Source organism: Natrix helvetica (genome assembly GCF_964273705.1).
Source record: "Natrix helvetica genome assembly, chromosome: 4".
NCBI lineage: Eukaryota > Metazoa > Chordata > Lepidosauria > Squamata > Natricidae > Natrix > Natrix helvetica.
This window is the reverse complement of record NC_138550.1, coordinates 19,126,679-19,140,764: the sequence shown is the minus strand read 5'-3', so window position 1 is coordinate 19,140,764 and position 14,086 is coordinate 19,126,679. Positions and strand designations below refer to the sequence as shown.

The 14,086-nt window shown below is 35.6% G+C and overlaps 1 protein-coding gene across 1 annotated transcript in view; it reads right to left on the bottom strand.

Annotated features, from left to right (window-relative positions):
* The window catches only part of ATM (ATM serine/threonine kinase), a 77,391-nt gene that overhangs the window by 15,643 nt on the left and 47,662 nt on the right, over positions 1-14,086 (bottom strand). Inside the window, exons 33-48 of the mRNA XM_081950024.1 lie at positions 13,024-13,113; positions 11,363-11,534; positions 11,108-11,249; positions 9,924-10,100; positions 9,191-9,365; positions 7,949-8,030; positions 7,496-7,645; positions 6,543-6,651; positions 5,454-5,542; positions 5,265-5,367; positions 4,698-4,846; positions 3,885-3,989; positions 3,278-3,397; positions 1,887-2,121; positions 621-788; positions 95-214 (exon numbers count right to left, since the gene is read on the bottom strand). Coding sequence (XP_081806150.1) covers positions 95-214; positions 621-788; positions 1,887-2,121; positions 3,278-3,397; positions 3,885-3,989; positions 4,698-4,846; positions 5,265-5,367; positions 5,454-5,542; positions 6,543-6,651; positions 7,496-7,645; positions 7,949-8,030; positions 9,191-9,365; positions 9,924-10,100; positions 11,108-11,249; positions 11,363-11,534; positions 13,024-13,113 — 2,186 coding nt within the window. The remainder of the gene's footprint in view (positions 1-94; positions 215-620; positions 789-1,886; positions 2,122-3,277; positions 3,398-3,884; positions 3,990-4,697; positions 4,847-5,264; positions 5,368-5,453; positions 5,543-6,542; positions 6,652-7,495; positions 7,646-7,948; positions 8,031-9,190; positions 9,366-9,923; positions 10,101-11,107; positions 11,250-11,362; positions 11,535-13,023; positions 13,114-14,086) is intronic.

Sequence of the window (14,086 nt, the reverse complement as noted above, 5' to 3'; positions counted from 1 at the left end):
GAGCAACGTGAGGAACAAATAATAGAACAATGTAAACCAAGTTTAATTTTCAAATGCTTTGTACAGGTTACAGGATTCACTCCAAATACATTACCTTTTCCAAGTAGTTCTGCATAATAATGGTAGGATTTTCCAAAAAGGTCTCTGCTAACCAACTTCCACATAACCTCAAGCATTCTGTGTAAATTAATTTCAGATGCGGGTCTTTCTCAACCTTAGAATAAGAATAATGCAGGTCAGGGTATTTTACTATGATATTTTTTACTTTGATATTGTTTCTTCATATACTTTGCTCTTTTTATTTAATAGAACCACATCAGTGGTGGGATTCAAAAATGTTTACTACCGGTTCTGTGGGTGTGGCTTGGCGGGCGTGGCAGGGGAAGGTTACTGCAAAATCCCCATTCTTTCTTGATCAGAATAGATGGGGTTGGGGCAGTCAGAGATGGTATTTACCCATTCTCTGAACTACTCAAAAATTTCCGCTATTGGTTCTCCAGAACTAGTCAGAACCTGCTGAATACCACCTCTGAACCACATATTTCTCAAAACAAAACAAGGCATGCATTTAAAATAATGTTATTACTACCAAACCCATCAGTGAAATAAATAGATACTACCTCAAACCAATTTTCATCCAATTTCTTGATCATATCTTTTAGAATACTCAGTGCTAAGCTTTCTTCCTTTTTAGCCCAGAACACCTGAGCTTCTTCCAATTTCCATTCTGATACTCCGTGTCTGGTTAGGCTGTACTGCTTAACTTCATATATTGCTCTTTCTGGAAGCTGAAAACAAACACAAAAAACTCTTTACTTTACTTTCATTTGGGTGGTGTAATACCTCCCTTAATTCTTCTGGAATCCGAGAGACAGACAAAGCCAGTTATAACATTCTATTTCAGAAACATAGCTCACAATCCACCATGCACGATTTACTACCACTCTTTAAATTATAGGTAGTCCTCGACTTATGACAACATTTAATCCCAAAATTCTAAGCAAGACAATGGTTAAGTCAGTGTTTTTCAACCTTGGCAACTTGAAGATGTCTGGACTTCAACTCCCAGAATTCCCCAGCCAGCGAATGCTGGCTGGGGAATTCTGGGAGTTGAAGTCCAGACATCTTCAAGTTGCCAAGGTTGAAAAACACTGGGTTAAGTGATTTTTGTCCCATTATATGACCTTTCTTGTCACAGCTGTTAAGTGAATCACTACACTTGTTAAGGTAGTAATATGGTTGTTAAGTGAATCTGGTTTTTGTTTAACAGGAAGTTATAGAAGATGGAATTCATGATCCTGGGACATTGCAACTGTCTACTTCATGATGAAAGGATATTCAAGGGTATTACTAATGAACAAACATCAAAATAGAATCTTATGGTTACTTCAACAATATATTTCAGATACAATGCCTCTTTTTTAGCATAAAGATACATTTACGATTACTTTTTGTAGAATGAAAAATCCTGAAAGTGTGCTAGTGACCGTAACAGTAAAGGTTTTCCCTGTCCAGTTGTTCTGACTGTAGGGGATGCTGCTCATCTACGTTTCTAAGCTGAGGGAGCCAGAGTTGCCCGAAGACATTTCCATGGTCATGTCGCCAGCATTGAAGTGGTATCTATTTATCTATTTGCATTTGCATGCTTTCAAACTGCTAGGTAGGCAGAAGCTGTGGCAAGTAATAGGAGCTCACCCTGTCACACAGCACTCAGATCTTGAACACGGGCTATTAACTTTCCAGATGACAAGCTAAGTTTCTATGAAAAATCGTTGACTAAAGATAAAATCCTTTATACACTCAATATGCATCCTTTATGCATGTTAATAAAAGCATAGGCCTATATTTTAGGGAATAGTTAAGGCAGATTTTCAGTTGATTCTTACCTGTGCATTATTCGCCATTCGAGCCAATTTGGATAGTTCCACAAGATGTTCAGTGAGAACGTTTTTAATGCATTCCCTTTGGGCATTCTCATTTTCTTTCTCCAGAAGAAGCTTGAAAATTACTGTACGCAAAGCCATAATAGGCTCTTGGAAAGCAAAGTCACTATCCTGAAGAAGTTGGGACTGCTTCTGCCACTTCAGATGCAAATTATGCAACTGGTTATTAGTTTCCGACCTGAAAGCAAAGAATAAAAGCTAAGAAACTTTGACTAAACATTAATGAAGTGTTAGTCATAAATAGTCCTTAGTTTGAAACATAGAAGCAAGTTGTAAATGGCAAGTGAGAAATTAAAATCTCTATATCAGGGATGTCAAACTTGCAGCCTGCGGGCCGGATGCCTCCTGCGCTGGCCACGCCCAGCCATTTTAGCGAAGGGGGGGAAAAGTCGCGATATGTCACGTGATGAAAACTTGACAACGCACGTTTTGACACTCCTGCTCTATATTAAATTTTTACTAAGCAGATGAAAAACTACCTGGACCGGGAGTTTGTTTGAAGAATGCAGTGTCAGTGAGAGAGGGTGCAAACACCACTCCTCTCTACACATATCGTAGTATTGCGCATATTCCTAAAAGAATTGGCGCTTGCAGTGCTGCTTTTATTCCAATGAAAGAAATGATAGCCTGGGGATGCTTGGAAAGTGTTGATATATTGCAATAACAATATTCCAAATAAAATATAGCATTTTTTTAATTGTAATATTTACATTTAGCCAGTCATACCGAACAATAATACTGTATATAAGACCCTCCATGTGTTTACATGTGGGGACTTTATTTATTTATAGATCTAATATATAAGTAAAATGTAGGAAACTAGTTATACCTTTCACATTCATACTCATGTTTTGCTCAGAAATCTGATTTAAGCCTCCAAGGCTTTACTAACTTGCAACAGATAGTACACATTTTTAAAAAACTAGTTTTTGTTTATCTCATTTCTACACTGCCTATCTCATCTAAGTTATTCTAATAAAGTGTCAGGTTTAGAAAAAGTTAGAAAGACTGTATTTATCCTTATTGGCTGGATCCAGGTTTAATTATGCTTATAGCAGACTCTCTGAAATCAATAGACATCTAGTTATATTATTGAGCTAAATATTTCACGTTAAGCATGACTATCTTTGAGTCCAGCCCAATAGCAAAAAAATGCTACTTAATGAACTCATTAAATTACTTTTCAAAAAGTGTAATATGACATTTATATTTTTTAAATTTTTACTTAAGCTTACAATGAAGCATCAGATATATAAGAGCCTTTGATTTTCTGCAGGAAAAGCATCAAAAATATCCACAGGACTAATCTAATGTATAAAGAAATAGTAAAATACCCAGAGAAAAGTTGTCCTACATATTCCAGCTCTCCAATTGTCTGCAGCCTACAGAGTGTAGGCAGTAATGAATATACAGACTCAAGGCTGCCTTTCAGTAGCTCTTCTACTTCTTTGATTCTACAAATAAAAGAAATAATTATAATCCATTGTTTATAGGCAAACCAACTCAAAAGCCATTAAGCAGAAATTATTTCCTTTAACTATAAAACAACTTTAAAAAGAACAGATATCAAACTGCATCTTATTCAATGAAACACATGCAAAGCTGATGTTGATGTTACATACAAAAGAATGACTAAGACTTTTGTCTAGAGTGGAAAACCTTTTTTTAAAGTCACAGGTTACATCTCCATAAGGATTTATGCCTTAACTGCTGATTTTCCAAATGTATTGTATGTCAAGATTTCCATTGTTGTATGATTTAATCTGTAAGCAAAATGTTTAACTTTAAAAAATTCCTGCAGACGTTTTCTGAAAGAACATCCCAAAAGAACGTGATGATGCACATCTATCTGCTAATTAAAACTGCAACACATTAGAAGATGTGACATTCACAAAATACTTTGTTAACAACATAAACATGATTTTAAAGCTGGCTTTTTACCTGGCACACTTCAATCTCCCATAAAAGGTAGAGAAATCGTTGTCCCGTAGACATTGCAGAGCATCATACAGTGATTCATGATAGCCTCGTTGTTCTATTTCATCTCTTAAAGTAAAATCATCAGTATAGTTATTGACTTAAATTTTACAATGAGTATTTTCATAAAGCCTAAAAACTCCTATAGCGGTTAACATGATCTGCAAAGCTTCCCATATCAGAACTACGCTTTCAATCATAGATCACAGAGAGAATTTACAGGGCCAAATATCGTTCTTAGATCAGACCTCCACAGACATTTCCCAGATATGGTTTGATTAGGTAAGAATCTTTACTGCAAACAAACATAAAGTGAAGTGAAACAGTTAATTGTCCAGTGCCAGTATGAGTGTTATTACTGTATCTGTTATAGCCAGGATAGTTCAGAACTACAGTTGTGTCTTCCTACCCTTTTCACAAATTAAGAAATTCTTTGCATAATCCCTTGAAAATAAACAATTGTTGATCGTTGAGAATCATGGTCTAAAAACCATTAACTCTCTGTTCCTCATATATCTATATCTATCTATCTATGTACGTACATACATATGTACATACATACATACATACATACATACATACATACATACATACATATATATATATATATATATACATACATATGTACATACATACACATCTATATATATATATAGATATGATACATATGATATGTGTATTTGTATGTGTGTGTGTGTGTGTGTGTGTGTATAAATATATAAATAAATAAATATAAAATTTATATATATATAACAAATTCAGGATAACTTGCATTACTTGACTGAGGAGATATGATCCCACTGCATATTTCTCCAAGCTGCCTGGTAACGAATCTCCTGTAATTCTATGGAACTTCCTTCATTTTGCTGTTCCAATCCTTTTAAGTAGATGGAGAGTGTATTACATAGCCCATAATTCTGAAAAGCCTATTAATCAATGAAACGTAATGTTAATATAGTATACGTCAAGTCTAATTTATGAAAAAACTTCCAATCTAGATTAGAAACAACATATATTTACTGCTTGCAAGTACCTTATTTTTACCATTAATCTATATTAAGATTACACTTAATTATTGCTTAATTGATTTCTTTTCAATGAAACAGGTCATAGAATTTACAACAATTATTTTAGGTTAATGGAATTGCATTATTAATAAAGTGCTAACTTGCTTTCTTTGTGTGTACGTTTATTCATTTAAATAATTCAATACAGGCATCCATCTCACAGAAATGAGTCTAAGCAGCATAAAAGGCTAAACTAAAATGCAACACATTTTATACAACAACACACAAAAGTACACACCCGTAGCCGTATTTAACAACAAGTTTGCATCTATATTACCTCTACCAATCCAGCCTGTCGAATTGAAGGTGGAAGGCTGGTTTGAAGGTCATAGGTTACCAGAGCTTTCCCCCACATCCCTTCATGTTCATAGGTTCTTATCCTGTTAAAATAACATGACACAACAACATTCATTTAAGTTCCTATTTTTTTTCCACAATAAAGTTAATTTTCTAATATAATTAATACCTGGCCAATGGCTGCAGCATTTTTCCTCCACCACAGCCATAGAGACTATCTGGCTCTCCTATGCTTCTGTATATATCCATAAGAAGGTCCTAAGGGGAGGAAAATAAGTCTTGAATACAGGTGGCCCTTGACCTACGAATACAATTGAGCCTAAAATTTATGTTGCTAAGTGAGACATCTGTTAAATGAATTTTGCCCCATTTTACGACCTTTCTCGTCACAGTTGTTAAGTGAACCATTGCAGTTGCTAAGTTAGTAACCCGGTTGTTAAGTGAATCTGGCTTTTCCATTGGCTTTTCTTGTCAGAAGGTCACAAAAGATGATCATATGACGTTGGGACACAGCAGTGGTTATAAACATGAACCAGTTGCCAAGCATCTGAATTTTGATCACATGATCATGGTGATGCTTCAAAGGTCGAAACTGTGAAAAATGGTCATAAGTCACATTTTTCAGTGCCATTGTAACTTCGAACTTTGGGGTCATTAAACAAGCTGTTGTAAGTCAAGGACTACCTGTACTTTAAGACATGAATTTAAAAACATTGTGGCAGTCAACTAAACATAGCAAGTACAATCAATACTGACATGGACCATTTTATAAACAGCACATGGACAAGTGAATGACTTGTTAAACAGATAAGAGTCTGAAAAGTTTGTGCTATTGCATGGAGCTTGCTGTTCAGAGAAACACTGTGTAATATTTTTCTGCGTGTATAAAACATCTCTTTGAGATACATATTAGAGAAACCTACAAGTGATACCTTAAATAAAATAATTGGGGATAACATCTTACCTAAATTCTAAGTAGAACATCATGTTTGTTGAAAATTGAATTAGGTTTTGGAACACAGGTGATAGTAATAGCTTGAAATTAATTGGAATTAACAATTATATATCTGGGGAAGGTTGCTAATTCATGGAAGTGATCATCCACCATTAAAAGATGACAAAAATTATTTGTCTATAAGTGCCATCACAATGTAGTACTGCTAATTATATGCCTTACTTTTATTAAATCACATTAAAACATAACCTTTCTAAGTGACTCCAATAACCACTTTTAAGTACATTACAATAAATTCTGTACCTGCAAACTTATTCCTGTTTCTTCTTTACTCTTCTCACTTAAACAAGAAAGTGTTGAATTCTGACTTCCTTCTTCAAATGTTAGTTTCTTAGCTGCTTTGGAAACAGACCTGCAGAAAAGGAATTCAAAACTGATATCCAAGTGGAATTGATACCATATTTGGGCATCCAGAAAATAAAAATCATAACCAATAATCATGCCCATTTGCTTGATGTATTAGATGAGGTCTGCATAGTCACCCAAAAAGCTTGAAATGAACTGCTGTATTTAATGTATTTTACACTTGTTAGAATTTCAACAAATAAAGCAATACTATGCTTCTCTTTTAATTGTGAAATCTCAGTGAAATGAAAAAATTGTGACATCTATGAACTAAAATAATTGTTTTCTTGGCAAAAGCTCATTTTAACTAATAATGATTCTGACATTATGAGAGGAACAGCTGAGGAATCTTGGTTCTGATGAGATTCATGGTTTTCCTGATCATATTTAATGGAAGAACAAAATTGAAATATTTGACATTCTTGCTTCTTGACAATATTTTCCATTGGCTGAAACTGTCAATGATTCAAACCAATAGCATAAGAAATTACCGTAGACTGTGCAATTCTTTGGATTCAAAGAAAGAAGCAGAGCAGCTTTGGAGTATGCATGACACCCACAAAGCACCTATTCAATTTTTTCAAGCAACTCTGTCTTTTCTCAGGATCACATGATTGCCCTACTCAGCTTTAGTGTGATACAGGAAAAGTTCCATTTGGTTAAAGAACTACCAATAAGTGCTCCAAAGACATTTTCTCTCTCCAAATCTGAAGCATTGCACATCAGTTTAACTAGAAAAAAACAGGGTGGTTTATTCTTTTCAAGGTGAGAGAGGTCTGCCAGCTACACACTTTTGTGTAAGTTGTATCACAGATTTATCATAAACGTGAACAGACTGCAATTAACACTACCTTTCCTGTTGTCTGCCTATCTTGTCTGCGTAGATTTCTGCATAAAGCAAAGCTGTGAAGTGAGCAGAACAAGACTGGGCTACCATGGCAACCTGCAGATAGCTTAACTCCAGCCAGAAGCTGTCATCAAAGATGGTACTGGAAGGATTCCTGGATAAAAACAATTGACAAACACAATTGTCTCATTTTACCACACTCTTCCCATATATGAGTTACATTAGTCTTGTCATGATTGGCTATACTTATAATACTTATTGCTTTAAATTAAAATAATGCCAGAATAAACAAGAAATTGATTAATGTAACCTATGGAAAAAATTCTGATAGAATAATTTTCAATTTTAGATTTAACAATTACTGTATACTTCCTATTTTTATTTTTAAAATCTGTCTTATTTTTCTAAATAAAAGAATAATAGATTAAAATAAAGACAACAAAAGAACTCAACCTACTTTTTTTGATGTCTTAAGTAGTCAACCACAGCAAGCATTGTTCTTCGAGATATTTTATCCAAATGAGCTAGAGTTTCTGAATCTATAGTAAACAACATCTTCACAGTAATTCAACTCATTAATGAAAGATAGATTTACATACGTTTAAAATTAACTCCTACATTACAATATACAGAATCTGGAAAAAAAATCCCAAGGAATGGCACTTTTAAATTTCAAAGTGCTTTTGAATTTCTTTTATTCATTTTATCAAATGTATTTATTTTAAAAAGTGTATATGGCTGCCCATCTTAAACCTAACACTCTGGATGGAGAGATCTAATCAATAAGACAAAAGCAGTAAACCCCCTCTCCCCCACAAAATACCTGGCACCACAGCTAAACCTTCTGATGCAGCTCACAACACACTCTTCCCCATGCCTTTGCCAGTGCTTGTGGGTAAAAACAGATCTTAAGTGTTTTTTAGAACATTAATGGATAGTGGCCTGCAAGGTCTCAAGGGAAGGGTGTCCCACAGGACATGGGAGAGGGTTCTGTTGCATGCTTCATAGGCCTCTTAAGATTAGCACAATTTAAGGAAAGGGATCTGGAACATGACTACCCTATCCAATCTTGAGGGATAGGCAGATGTCTTTGGGGAGAAGCAGTCACCTAAACAACCTGGTCCATAGTTCACAAAATAGGAGTATAATGGGGTGAACCTAGGAATGCTGAATACTGGAAACGTAGTTTCTGGATAGTCTTCAAGGGCAGCGCAATTTGGAGTAAGTTTTAAAGAACTCTGTCTAAAGTTCAAGTATTAATAGGAGAGTAGGTATTACAACTACCAATAATTAGATCGTTAACGATATATATGAATATGTTAACAATTCCTACCCTCTAGTATAATCTCCTGCCAGAGTTGTGCGTGCTGCCACTTTTACGTTGGTAAAGGTTTCCCCTGCCCAATCATGCCTGATTCTAGGGGGCGGTGCTCATCTGTTTCCTAGCCAAGGGAGCCAGCGTTGTCCAAAGACACTTCTGTGGTCATGTGACCAGCATGATTATAGGCCAAGGGGGCACAGAACAAGGTTACTTTCCCACTGAAGTGGTACTTATTTATTTACTTGCATGTGCATGCTTTTGAACGGCTAGGTTGGCAGGAGCTATTTCTTGGCTGGCATAGCCACTACTGCACCACAGAAACAAAACATTTCACAGTTTATCTCAGATTCTAGCACAAGAGAAGCCTCGGTCTCATACCTGAATCTGAATTTGCAGGGGTAGATGATCTACTGGATGACGAGTATTTGCAACAGGTCATGAAAAACGTTTGAAGTTGTGCAGACAGAAGATTGTGTCCAGATTCATTTGAGTCATGTAGTAAGATATCATGAATTAAATAAGGAAGGACAGTTTGACAGAAATCAGCATGAACCTACAAGGAATGCAAAATAAGGTTTTGAACATCAAATTACGTCCTCATATTGGCTCTTGGTCATTTTCATTTATGAAAATCAGAGTCTCTAAGAAATGTATATTTCCTTATTAAAATAAAATGAAACATTGGTATAATGGTATGTGGGAAAGAACTTGGGAGACTGGTCAAAGAGACACAGCCAAGCAAATGGTCACATGAGACACAGCATAACCCACACCAGAATAGAGGGCAGGGCAAGAGGTACCGAAGACATCCTCCCTAGTTCCTTGGACTGTAAAAGAGAGTGGGGGTGGGTGGGGGCAGGGATTATATTTTCAGACTTGCAAGGTATGGTCAATGTAGCTTTGCAATAAATTAGCATAAGCTCATCTGGTTGTGATTCCTATTTGGTTTACTCTGCAAGGTCGACATCTGGTCACTGAACAAGCAGTATAGAAATAACTATTTTAATTTCTTTAATTCAAGTGTTTATGTAGTAGTCCTATCACGATAACTCTTAAAAACAATGCAAACAAAACCTTTCCTATAGCATGAAGTCCTGCCAATCTAATTTACCTGACACAAAGGCTTCAGCAACAGGAGGATTTCACTTGTTATCATTCCACTATCCAATAATGCACAAGTCAAGGTCTTAATCCAAACTTCATGACTTTCACTGTAAGGAATCCACAAGGTTGTACGATCGAGATCTTCTGGAGGAGTTTCTCTTACCTTTCCAGGTACCTCCAAGAGCTAAATATCATTATTGTTTAGAAATAAACGTGAGAAAAAATTAAAATTAGTTAATGCCCCTTTAATTACTTATCTCTTCCATTTGCCCAATATCACATACGCTACCGTGAGAATACAAAAAGTTGCATAAAACATTATTTACTGTGTGTGTTTGGATTTGAGTAATTTCTGGGGTTTATGGGTGTTCTATTTGCTCTGTAGGATCAATAATTACAACTTGAATTCTCACTTTCTACCTTGATATCCATTTTATAAATAGCTGTACAGAAAATACTTTTTACTAGTGTTCATAAAATTTTCCTCAGATTTCAAAATTGAAATATGCTCAAATAGAAGTTGTACAACCAAGTATCAAGAATGCTTTAATTTGGAATACTGCTTTGGAGTTGGATTTGAGGACCCCTTTTCAATCCTATGATTCTAAAATAATTTTCATTCATTGCCCGTACCTTTCTCCTCTCCATCTACATCCAACTTGTATGATTGCCACAAAGAACGCAAGGCAAATAGCAGCTGCTTAACTTACTTTCTCTTATTACTGATTGGAAGACAGTTGAAAAAGGAGCAGCAAAAAGGCAAGAATAGCCTGGAGTCAAGAATCTACTTTATAAACACTGGGCCTTGAGAAAAACACTTGAGTAAATCCTATTCTGGATGTTGGATACAACTGGCCATCTGGTTTGCTGAAGGAGCTTATTCTTACTGGAGGACAGAATGACTGCTATGTCCTAAAGTTTGTAAATGGAGCAAACAGTTTTCAAGTTTCAGAGGAGGAGCTGATTCCTATCTTCCTATCCTAAATTAACTAGAAAATATGGGAAAGATTGGAGCCAATTGAAAAATTGCCACACAGAGATCCTGCTTTCCCAATAGAGAAGTTTGCAACTGGATATTTAGATACCTGTGTTGAAAATGGGTAAAATTAGCCCCCTAATTTATGTTCTCTCTAACCGAGGAAGAAAATTTAGGATTCTTCATTTAATTTTGTATGGCATAAAATACAGTACCTTTTTCTTAGATGTTCTGAAAGGATGCAAGTATTTCAGCATTGTATCCGTTTGGGTTTTGTACATTTCCGAAAATGTATGTCCTGTTTTGGTCGCTAAAATGTTTTTCAAACAAACAGCAGCAGCTGATCGAACTTCAATACTGAAAGTAATAAAAGCCTTTTTTTTTTTGCAATTTAACTACTACCCTCATACAAAAACATCCCCAAACCAACAAAACATTAACATTGTGTTGAATGTTCACTATACACTTACCTTTGATCGATTAAAGAATTATTTATGAGAGTTAATATTACAAACACCCACTGAAGTTCTCTGTCTTCAAATAGATCACATGTATTGGAACTAGGTCCATTTTTACTGGGCTGCAATGCTATGGTAGAAAAATTTATAGGACCAATTTCTCCCAAACAACTTCCAACGGCCTCTGTAAATATAAACATTAACATTATTAAGGTGGCTTTTGCATACTTGAATCCAAAGAGAAGTCAATATGCAAGGAGGACAACTTTCTGCAGGGAAGAAGCTGCATAAGTGCATTTTCTTTTTATATGTACTTTATTGAGTTGCTTCCTGTTCAGTGAACTAAGAAACATCATAACAGAAAATCTGGGGATTTGGCAATAGCTATATTCTCAGCAGGTATTGAATGAACTTGAACTAATTGAATGTAGAACAAGAACAAAAGAGAAGCAGAAGATGTAAATTTCAGAATTTAGTATATATATTTTTGACAACTGTTTCCTGATTAGGAAGTTGAAGATGTTACAAACTTAGTACCGTCTATATGCATTGCAGTGTGTGTGTGTATGTGTGTGTGTGTGTGTATTCTATAGATAGTCCTTGTTTAGCAACTGTTCAGAGTTACGATTATCATAAAAAAGTAACTATGAACAATCCTCACATTTACCACCTTCACAGGTCTGTAAAACAAAGGAAAGTTGAAGTAAGTCCATAAGCATTGCTGTGGTTTCACTTAGTAACCACTTCACTTAATGACCATGTTGCTGGTTCCAACTGCAGTTGGTAAATGTGGACCACCTGGAATCTTGATCCAGTACAGTCATTTAATATCCTTCATTTTGTAAATATTACTCAGCATTCTATAGATGGTAAGCAAACTATAGGGATGCAGTGCTTTTGACAAATATAGAAATGGATATTTATGGCCAGCATATGTAATCGTACGCAAGCCTAGATTACTCATTTTCCTTTCACAGTGTCATCATTTACTTTTTCAGTAGCTAGTTTGAATCAGATTTTACATTACTTTCAAACTGAACTGTACAGACCAGTGACAGCTGGTGTCCACGGGAGAAAATGCAATAGGCAGAGAAATAACAGTAGGCAGAATCAAGGATGTAAACCAGACACCCCTGCTTTGCTTATCAATGGACAACAAACTTTGTACACCAATTTTTAAAAACCCAAGCACATATAACAGTGAGGACAATTAAACTGTGGAACAGCTTGCCATCAGAAGTTGTGGGTGCTTCATCACTGGAAGTTTTTAAGAAGAGATTGTATAGTCACTTGTCTGAAATGGTATAAGGTCTCCTGTTTGAGCAGGGGGTTGGGCTAGAAGACCTCAAAGGTACTTTTCAGCTCTATTCTGATTGATATACAGTATACTCCTCCAAGCTTTTACAGCTTACTTTTTTTGCAAGTTGGAAAAAACATATTACCCAATTTGAGGAGATAATTAATTCCCAAAGCTTAATACCTCCACAAATCAAGTAACTTTAAAGAAACACAACCATACAATATCAATATTAAATTAACAGTATTAAACATGTACTGCTTTGCAACTGCTTTTTTCACAGATTTCTTTAATTATGTAATGCTATAACAAGCCATGAAATTACCCAATGCAAGCTGTTAAAAACCATCACTCATTTAAACAAGTGATGACTTACCCAAGATAGCATCAGTAGAATGTACAGTTGTTTTTGAGAGTTGTAACAGATATGCCATCAGCTTCACTATAATGCAGTCCCTTGGATTTTCTAACATTTAAAAGAAATGTATATTAGAAGCATCTGTAATATCATAAGTATCAATTATATATTAGCACACAAGATCCTTGTTTTCTCTGATATTGTTTTCTAAAGAGCACAGAAGCAAATGAAAAAAAACCAGCACATTTATTAGGAAACCTGTTAAAAAATGTGCTCAGGGGATGTTGGTCCCGGCATTTTCTTCAACATCCTTTAAAAGGCAGGTAACAACCCATTCCCTACTCCTTTTGAAGACACAGTCTTTTATAGAGATGGTTGATTTTAGCTTGAAAAGGTGGATATATTCTATTTTGCTTCAGTAACATTTTATTAAAAAGCATTTGTCAGCATTCATATATGATGATAGGTTGATGAAACATTTGGAGAACCCCCCTCCCCCCGTAACCTTCATTCAATGTCTTGCATTGGCTAGTATAAATTAATTCAGTTTATATTAAAAAGCAAAGCATACAAATTTCTTCCTTTCTCTACTGGTAGTTCATATCCCCCCCACCCCTTTTCTGCTGCAAAACAGCAAAAACCATAGGAAATCATTATCATGTGACCATTAGATGCTGCAACTCAGTCGCCAAGTATCCGGAATGTGATTACATGATAGGTGGCACAGCAATCGTAACTTTGAGGTCATAAGGTGTTTCTTCTTTTAAAACCCACTGTAAATTCGTACGGTTATTAAGCACCAATTAAGTTGAGGACTACCAGTATCACCTAAGCAGAGTTGCTTTATAAGAACAAATCCTTTTCTGATAAAACAGAAATTGGGTGGATTAAAGCAGATTTCCCCAACATTTTCAGCTTTGCGCACTGATGGTTTGTGCAAGCATGCATGCAGCAACTTCATATGCATAAACCATGTGTACAAGTGCCTGCTACTTAGGCAAATGGAGTCTATGCATGCCCTCACCTATTGATTGAGCAAGTGAGGATGCGTATGCCAGCCGTTTCCATGGCCTAGTTGCAA